Consider the following 10,209-nt stretch of genomic DNA (forward strand, 5'->3'; position numbering starts at 1 on the left):
GCGGTGACAAATATGTCGACAGTGTCGACATCTGGTTACGACATTCAGACTTGTGAGGCCTATTAGGCCGCGATGCCATTGACGAATTTACGCAAAGCTGAATTAGCTCATGCGACACCTACATTAGAGCTCAGAACCATAATTTTTTTCGACTAAGTAAACCATGAATAGGGTGTTTTGCGCTAAAAATACTGCAAATCCTTCTCGTATCGGACCCTACACAATCAATGATATCAGCCAATTTGAAATGATATCGATTTCATCGCAATTATCCATAGTATCAATAACCGGTATGCATTATCAAACTTAAAATTTTCGAAGATTATCTATGACTTTGGTCAAATCGCGTTTTGAAACCATCGTAAATATACAAAACTTTCTTTACCATATACTGACGACATTCAATGGCTGAAATGAATCTAAATTGTAATAAAATGAATAATCACCACCGAATCTTGCTTTTAAGTGCGTAGGATAAACAAACACACTCACTTTTGTGGTTCTGAGCTCTAATGTAGATGTCGCATGAGCTGATTGGCGTTTGATTGTGCTCTCGAATTTCCTTCTTTAATTCAACCATTGTCAACATTTTTATAGTTTTCATTACTGAAAGAAGTAAATAAATAACATGTTATATATAAAATTGCGCAGAATTAAATTTCTTACAAACTCATCGCAATCAAATAATCTTTTATGATTATAACATTGTAATTTATGGAAAGAACTACAAACCTTCCATAAGCTCACATGGCAAAATTTAAAACCATCATCACTTTCACCGCAGCGCCGCCTAGGTGTAGATTTGTACGTTAGATCGCCAATTCAGCTTTGCGTAAATTCGTCAATTCGATACGATTAATCGCCCCAAATAATCGAATAATCGATTAATCGTCACACTGAGAGAAATAATTAGTTAGACTAATATTTCTCATTTGCTAGAAAGCCATATGGAATTAAAAAATTATAGGAGGTTGTGTCCAAGATACGACCGCATTGTTGACGTAGAATTAAGCTGTTATTTTATATAAGTCGCTTGTTTATACCTTCGGATATTATTCTATAGTGCTGTGAATTTTTAGAAACAACTGCTTAGTAGAATAATCTCTGAAATGTTTTTGATATAATTGATGTTGATTGACGATAATTGATTGATGATTCATTCTTACCCTCGCAGAACAATATACTAGCTGATCATATGTCGCAATAAATTTCATGTCAATGTATTGAAAATTTACGTTGAACACTATTCCGGTGGCCTTTTTCGCAATGGATATAGACTCGGCTACAGTCGATTATATACATGTTGCACCAGCACCATTATTCCACATCTCATAACTACATAAATATAACTTTGGCACCGCGAGGAAACAACAACTTGGCCAATTGCCGTATGCTAGTATTAGGAAACAACAACAATGACAGCACATGCAAGTATCAAATATCATGCTACATATTATTTAGTATTGTCTCAGTGGAATTGCACCTCTAGGCATCGTTCGTACAACGTAAATCAAGCGCCAAACAAGCTTTCGCCATAGCACGCATACAGAGCCATATATTGGTGGCTTGAAACTACTAGCAATATGAACACTTTTCATCATTTTACGTTATTCTCAAAAGAAACGATTCTGTTTATATCACTGGCCTCGAAAAAAGTTGCATTACTTTCTCATGCTCGAGATAAGCGCAGCTGCCACCCTTAGTGGAGAAAGTTTTTCTACTGACAAGCGAAACCTAATCACATACAACATTCCAGAATGACATTTACTTTCTTGGTGTCTAAACAAGCGAAATAAACTCTTTTTGTTAATATCAACAACCTCGAAAACAGTAGCATTGCTTTATTATGATCAAGATTAGCGCAATCCTAGTTAAAGGCAGTTTTGCGACTGGCACGCGAACCCAAATAACTTATAATATTCCAGTACGACATTCAAGATGCTTGATATTCCCCAAATGATTTTTTGGCACACAACCTTAATGCCTGCTTCATCATAACGTCAGTTTAATGCGTTCATGCAATGTCAAAGGCACCAACGAAGCCCTTATGATGACGAAAAACAAACAATGTTAACTGCTTGGAAAAAGACTGAATTATGCCACAAAGTTCGACTCTGCTGTAACACCCATCGATGCAAATTCTCTGATGAGTTTGTCAATAGCGACCGCCTTCACCACCAGTGGGGGAAGCATGATTTTGGTTACTGCCTGGGTAACGGCGCTTACATTTTCGACCGACGCGCCGAAGTCGCCTACTTCGCTGTTGTTCGATGCGGTGTCACACTCGCGAAGGCTTGGTTCAGTGCGAGCGCTTTTCACTGCACCAACATCGCGTGCTTCACTAGATGACGCTTGCCTCGAAATTTGATTGCCCCTGGCAATGCGTTCGCTTTTTGCAGTCCTCTTCTTCTTGCTCATCACACACTACGCGAAGCGTCCAATTTATGACGCGGAAAGAAAAACACACGATACGAATAACGCCAAAAAACGAACTGAAAAAAAGACGGATGGGTAATGTCGGGGACATAACCGGAGTGACGTAGGACTATACAAAGGGGACAGCTTTTGTTAAATATATATTTTAAATATATTGTTTTATTTTCTTCTCCTACGTGAATACCTACCTATCTACCTGAAAAATGGATTAGTTTACTGTTTACTCTTTATGAATATGTTGATGGTTCTGAAAAGAACCTTTGGTGTTGTGTTTTTGTTATCACTCGATATTCCCATCTTGTTCGGTTAAACCTTCCTGTTTAGCTATTGCGTTTGCCACTCGCCACAGCTTTCACAGTTGGAAAATTTCTTCCCATCCAGCTTGTGACATGTTGTTCAGTAAATTACATTTAATGCGACGTGCCGGAGAAACACTTTGCCACTCACTGAAACTAATTGTTGCCTTGATGAGCGCCGAACCGAAGCTGCTCTGTTCTTGCTGCGGGTTTTCTGATTGTCGTGAGCAGCTTTGCAAACCAACTCGAGCACTCCGACGGCCGAAACTCTATAATCGCTGTTAGGTATACTGGTGCTCCGGCATCAATCCGTTCGGCCTAGTTACCCTTGCGGAGCAATCAGTGAATGCGACCAACAGGGAACTGGAGACCTGCACGGTTCGAGTGAGACTTTGCCTTTTCCTTAACTTGTCCTCCTTTGTTACGTCCACGATGCCGATGCCGTACAACCACACGGGTTTACGGTTTGAAAGAAAATAAAATATTTTGTTGGGGTCCGCGTGTTTTATACTCTAGCGGTACACACTCACAGGATAGAGACAAATCGGCAGACTCAGCCAGAGGGGCGAGTCCAACGAGACGAACGAATGAGCGTTAAAAGGGAGCGATGGCAAAAAAATACATTCATTACGATTTGTTCGCTCGTTGGATTTACATGCAGACTAAAAAGGGTCCTTCCCATCCAGCTTGTGACATATTTTACAGTAAATTACATTCATTGGCACGTCGCATTACCACCACTCAGTATCGTATTGGAGGTAATTTTAACCTGTAATTGAACATTTACGATGACAGTGGTACAGTGTCAACTTTCAATGTGGGGTCATAATTTGGACCCCGAACTCTATGTTTACAAAAATTTCCAACTAAATATGTCGTATTACAGGTCTGTCCAATTAGCTAAATGTCGAGATAAGTGTAAATTACTGTACTTTCAATCTAGATGCAATTTAGAATTGGTGAAAATCAATAAGCTCAGAACAACTGCCAAATTCACATACTCATCATATCCTGGCAAACAAATTATGAAAAAATCAATTTGTGTTTTATTATTATTTTGGATATTGTTTTAGAAAGCATTGAACTGTATTTCCTAAACTCTTTTTTGGAAGGTTTAATGGCCCTGAAAAGCGCCTTGTTTTATGGAATGGTTCCAATTTAGAAAACTTAGTACTCGTGGTTTTGAAAAAAAAACCATTTCGAACGCCCTCGATGCCGCCTTGTTCTGGATTTGCCACCAAAGCAGTTTGTATAAAGAACAAACTTTTTTCTTCTGCTACCTGATGCCGTTTTGCGATTGCGTTTGCCACTCGCTGCAACTGCCTGTTGTCTTGATGTCCACCGAACCGAATGTGTTCTGTTCCGAATGCGGGTTTTCTTATCGTCGCGAGCAGCTTCGCCAGCAAACTCGATCACTTCGGCGGCCGAAACTATATAACGCCGGCTAGGTGGACTGCTGCACTGGTACTAACGCGCTCGGCCTAGCTACCCTTGCGGGGAACTCCAGATCAACACGGTTCGAGCGGGATTTTGCCTTTCCCTTCACTTTTCCTCCTTTACCATGTCCAGACATGGCTGCTTGGGTTGGTTTGTTGATGTGTTGTGATGCAAACCGATGTGGTGTACGGTTTGAATGAGAATGATCGTTAGGGCAGCGGAGCGGGGATTTTTAAGCTGAGTGGCTGGCTCGAGAATTACGCATGTGTGAGACTGCGACCAATGTTTCGTTCATTTTTTTCTTTTTCCTTTCCAATCGTGCTTCATTCTATTTCGCTGCTGCTCTGGTTGCCCGTTTTGGTCGGTACGATTTGAGGAGCACAAAATGGACCAATCAAAAATTGGCATATAGTGCATTTTGACAATGCTTGATATTTCACAATTATTCAATTATTTATCTCAAGAAAAATGAAATGTTATTCGTTATGATAGATGCGTAGATATATTTCCTATCAATTGATGCAAAAACATTTGCGATCTATTGAGAAATGCTCGAATTATAAGCGTTCCAAATCTTGCATTTTTTCCTACTTGTTCAGTGCCTAGATTTCCATTTCACCCCCTATATCTTCCGGTTAGACGTAGTCCTACGTCAAAACACACGACGATATCTACGGTTACCACTGGTGGGGTCCACTCTTAGATCGAAGCGAAAGCAAAGTGAACTGGATTGCTCAACAGTCCGATGCCGAATGAAAGTTTGCCTCAGCGAGATCCACTGTTTATACTCTAGGCAAGTATTCCCCTTCATCGTTCTTCTTTTGTTTTGTTCACGGAGACTTTAAATCCCCGATTTCCCCTTCGCTGCTCGTTGCTCGTTATTGACATCTCTGTTCGGGAAAGCACACAAATGGACAGAACAAATGTATGGGAAAATGGAAACGCCTGAAGTTTTCATGTATTTTAACCATTAACAATCCAGGAGATTCTAATGTATAGCATATTAAACAAATCTTAGGGAATTTCCGATTCATTTACTATGTAAATCACCAAAATACGTTCGCGGCAAAAATAGTTATTAACGTTAAGTTTATTTCATAAAAACGTGACCTGTTTTCTAATTTAGCACCTGTTGCGGATAACCTCGAATTTTAAAAAAGGCTAACACTGTATTTGATCAGCTTTATTTGTTGCTTCAAATCTGAAATATTTATATAAACATTTCATTCATTGTTACATAATAATTTCATTAGCTTTCCTTACAATTCAGTGGCCCTTTAAATGTAACGAATTCAATAAATGCACGTACTTTTAATTTTATAATTGATTCAAACCGCGATCACTTTGCTTAGAAGATTTGTTTTTGTTTTGTTTCTGTCGCTGTCAGTTGTAATTCGAATCAGCCATGTAGGGTCTAGCGGGATACGGTTTGCGTTAGCTGGCAAGGTTGCCACTTCATTTGATCGATGCATCTGCTGTAACATCCTCCCCCGGGTGCGGTCTATTGGTCTCACTAGCCGCACTGATACCAACATCGATCACTGCCAGCTTCGAAACTGGCCGACGAAGAACTCCTGCCGACGTCTGAACCATAGCTTGACGGATATGACCATCTTGAGCCTTGATCGATTCGACCACAAGACCACGTATCCATCCGTTCCTTTTTGTTTCATCGGCTATCAACACTAAATCGCCGACTTGAATGCTTCGGGTTTCGTCGAACCATTTATTCTGCTTCCTTATTACCGGAAGATACTCCTTCAACCATCGCTGCCAGAACCGATCAAGCTGACGCTGTATGCTGTACCAAGTGTCTCATGAAGTGCCTTGTTGTAGATTGCTGGATTGCTTTATTCCACTCGAGCTTCCCAAAAGGAAATGGTTTGGAGTAAGGGAGTTCTTCATCATTTAGTTTTCCTTCCTTATAGGAATCTCCCATAGCAATCTTCACCGAGCGCACAGGGCGCTCCCAAGCGCCTCCCATATGCGGGGCGCCAGGTGGAATGAAGGGCCATTTTGTGTTGGAACTTGTAAAACTTGCTGCCAATCCATGATTGATATTTTCACGATGTATCCGTTCAGCTCCATGAAAGTTTGTGGCGTTGTCGCTAAAAAACTCGACAGGCGAACCTCGACGGCAGACGAATCGGCGGATGCAGGATATACACGATGCGGTAGTCAGGCTGTGTGCCACTTCGAGATGTACAGCGCGCACCGTCAAACAAGTGAAGAGCGCGATCCACCTTTTTACATTCGATCGACCTTGTTTAACCAACAGCGGACCGAAATAATCAACTCCCACGTAGCTGAAAGGGCGGTGGTCGGCTGCCAAGCGTGCGAACGGCAGCGGAGCCATCGGAGGAACAGTTGGAAGTGCCTTACGAATCTTGCAGAACTGGCAGTTTCTTCCGATGTGTCTTACTACTGTCCGGAGTTTTGGGATAACGTATAATTGACGAATCTCGTTTACCACAGTCTCAGAATTCGCGTGACGGTACATTCGATGGTACTTGGCGACCAAAAGTTCGGTGTATCGATGATCCCTTGGCAGAATCAGCGGAAAGCGTACACTGTAGTGCAAATGTTTCGCTGCTGCGATCCTGCTATTTTGTCGCATCAATCCTCTCTCATCCATCATCGGCATTAGTTGATATATCTTACTTGATCTTTCAATTGATTGTCTCTTGTCTGCAGGTAGCATTTGGTTGGCTTTCAAAGTCGACACTTCATCTGCGTAAGCCTCTCTCTGCACCTGTTTTACAATCTCGACTTCCGCAGCTTCGAACTCTTGTTGAGTTATTCGACCTCCACGTTTTTGACTCGTTCTACCGGCGTTATTCGAAAATCGCATCACGTAAGCCATGCTGCGTAGCAATTTTTCCCACTTAGAGAAACGCTCGTAGGCAATCATAGGTTCCCAGGTGGTATGAAACAGAATTGACGGTCGCATTTCCTCAGTTGTGTCCAACATTTGATCCATAAAACTCGGCCATTCATCTTCTGGAGAGCGCAAAAATTCCGGACCATTGAACCACCGACTGTCATCGTTAAAGTACGGCCCACTGCCCCACTTCGTCGCCTCATCAGCCGGGTTGTATTCCGATGGAACCCATCTCCATTCGTCCACGGACGTAGTTTCCTGAATCTCGCCTACTCGATTTGCGACGAATGGTCGATAATTTCTCGGGTCCGCTCGAATCCACGCCAGTGCGACTGAATTGTCCGTCCACAAGACTCTTCTTTTTATAGGAATAGAGTGGCTAGTTAACACGAACTTCACCATTCTAGTCCCCAGGAGGCATCCTTGCAGATCCAGCTTCGGAATAGTCATAGGTTTGAGCGGCGCCACTTTGGCCTTTGCAGCAACAAGAGTACATTGAGGCGAACCGTCAGCATTGGTCGTCCGCAAGTACAACGCAAACAAACTTGCATCTACGAAAACATGGAGTTCAGCTTCCTTGTAAGTTTGCGTCGATGCCTCCGGGAAATAGCAGCGGGAAATACGAATATTTGTTATGAACGATATCATCTTTATCCACCTGGACCAATCTTCGTATTGAATGTCACCGACATCTTCGTCCCAACCTGTTCCAGCGCGCCACAGGTCTTGCATTAGTATCTTCCCGTGGATCAAAAATGTAGACAAAATTCCCAAGGGGTCGAACAAAGTCATGACACATCTTAAAACTTGTCTCTTCGTCGGTCTTTTACCACTTTCCAACAGCGACTGAACCTCACCACTCATTTGAGTCTTAAAGGATAGATTGTCTGTCAGAGGATCCCACAACATTCCGAGTATACGTTCAGTGTTGTTAACTGTACTTATAATACTCTTACTGGAGGAGGATTGCGTTTCCCCAAGATGTTCTAGAACTTTTTGATTATTTGAAATCCAATTTCTCAACTGAAATCCACCGTTACGGAAAATCTGGCGAACTTCATTGGAAACACGACACGCTTCTTCCTCCGACCCAAAACTGTCTAAGTAATCGTCTACGTATGTGCTCTGTAGAATGCCTTCAGCTGCTCTAGGAAACTGGCCACTGTGTTCGCGTGCGTTTTTATTCTTTACGAACTGAGCCGATGCCGGTGAACATGTCGACCCAAACGTAGCAACATCCGCCAGGTAAATGTCTGGATCTCGAGTAGGAACTTCCCGCCACAAAATTCGCTGCGAGTGCTTGTCAGTCTCGCGCATTAAAATCTGCAGGAACATCTCCTTCACATCTGAGCATACCGCTATCTTAAATTGTCGAAAACGAAACAATACGCCTAGTAATGGTACCAACTGATCTGGCCCTTTCAGCAAAACGCTGTTCAGCGAAACTCCTTTAACTTTCGCCGCGGCATCCCAGACAATACGTGTCTTTCCAGGCTTTTTCGGATTAACCACAGTCCCCACAGGGAGTTACCATATTCTCTGAGGATTCGCTGCCTTCAATTCTTTCTCCGTAGCTTTATGGATATAGCCTTTGTCCACAAACTCCCGAATTTGTTGATGAACGTTTTCCTTCAATACTGGATTACGTGCCATTTTTCTTTCCAGGCATTCCAGCCTCCGCAATGCCATCGAGTAGCTATCTGGTAGTTTTGAATGGTCGTCCTTCCAGAGCAAGCCCGTTTCAAATTTTTCTCCTACTCGTACCGGAACAGATAAATTAAGATTGTCGAGCCCTATCAACAACCTAGGTACGGCATTCTTGTAGCTTTTTATTGGGAGCTGCTTGAGATGGCCAAACTGCTTAACAGCTTCCTCCATTCGAAAAGTCTGACTGGGAAGATTAAGACTCGACACGGTACGAACGTTTATCATATTAAAGCGTTTTTCTGATCCGACTCCACCGACGGTAATGTTGATTATTTTTGATGTTTCCTCGATTCTTGAAGTATTACCCGTCCATCGAAGACACAAAGGTTGAATTGTTCCGCTCGCACCAATCTGCTCTGCAATATCACCTTCTATCAAGGTCAAGGATGAACCTTCGTCCAAGAAGGCATAAGTATTCACGACACCTGTTTGTCCATAGAGCGTTACAGGTACGATTCGAAATAGAACACTCGATCCAAGATATCGATGAGTATGACTCTCTGCTAACTGAGTTGGCAGACCTGCTCTCTGCCTTGTCGAATGTAGTAATGGGTGGTGCCGAAACTGGCAACCATCAATATTGCAACGACTGCTACTCCTGCAGGATCGCCTACCATGATTGAAAAGACAGTTCTGGCACAGCGACATGGCTCTTATCTTTCGCCAGCGCTCGTCGACATTTAAATTTCTGAACCCCTGACATTCTCGTAAACGATGTCCAACCTCTTTGCAAAAGTTGCACTCGATCTGCTTGTGTACTGCCAAAGGTTGATCATCAGCATCGTCCCCCGTATGTGAGTGAACGTACCCTCTCGACTTAGACCTTTCAGATTCAAATAACACTACGCTAGACGCATCACCGACGATACATTCCATGTAGTCACTGAATGTCTTTAAGTCAACTACACAAAGGCTCCGCTTGTACCCAACCCACATTAGTTTTTGGTCAGCTGGTAATTTCCCAACGAGCTCCTGGAGAAGCATAGGGTTAGACAAATGCGCATGTTCGTTGGCCGCCACGATATGATCGCAAAGGGCTTGCACCGACAATCCATACTCGATAAGCCCTTCCAATTTGTCATGCTTCAGAGGAGGAATATATCGTACTCTCTCCAAAAAAGCATTTATTAATAATTCCGGGCGTCCGTATCGCATACGGAGTGTTTCAATGACTTGTGGCACAACTGCAGGTAGCACCAAGCGACTACGAACCGTTTCGAGTGCTGGCCCCTTGAGACACCTTTGTAGACGCAGCATATTCTCCCAATTCGTATACCCACACATCACCGTTGTGTGTTCGTAGCTGGAGATGAAAATGGGCCAATCCGCTGGGTTACCCGAGAACTGTGGAAGTTCACGAGCTAACGATTGTCGAGCAGCAAGCTGCTGCGGCGTGGGTCCATTCTGGTTATTTTCAGATCGACGATGTGTGTCGTCTGGTACATGAAATGG

At 42.9% G+C, this 10,209-nt stretch overlaps 1 protein-coding gene across 1 annotated transcript; it reads right to left on the reverse strand.

The window, feature by feature from the left end:
* Window positions 1-5,952: 5,952 nt before the first annotated feature.
* Window positions 5,953-8,385, reverse strand: LOC129773829 (uncharacterized). Its single transcript, XM_055777483.1, has one exon. It carries the CDS (start codon window positions 8,383-8,385, stop codon window positions 5,953-5,955), a length of 2,433 nt encoding a protein of 810 aa, XP_055633458.1.
* Window positions 8,386-10,209: the final 1,824 nt, after the last annotated feature.

The sequence above is a fragment of the Toxorhynchites rutilus genome, chromosome 3 (genome assembly GCF_029784135.1).
Source record: "Toxorhynchites rutilus septentrionalis strain SRP chromosome 3, ASM2978413v1, whole genome shotgun sequence".
NCBI classification, from domain to species: Eukaryota; Metazoa; Arthropoda; class Insecta; order Diptera; family Culicidae; genus Toxorhynchites; species Toxorhynchites rutilus.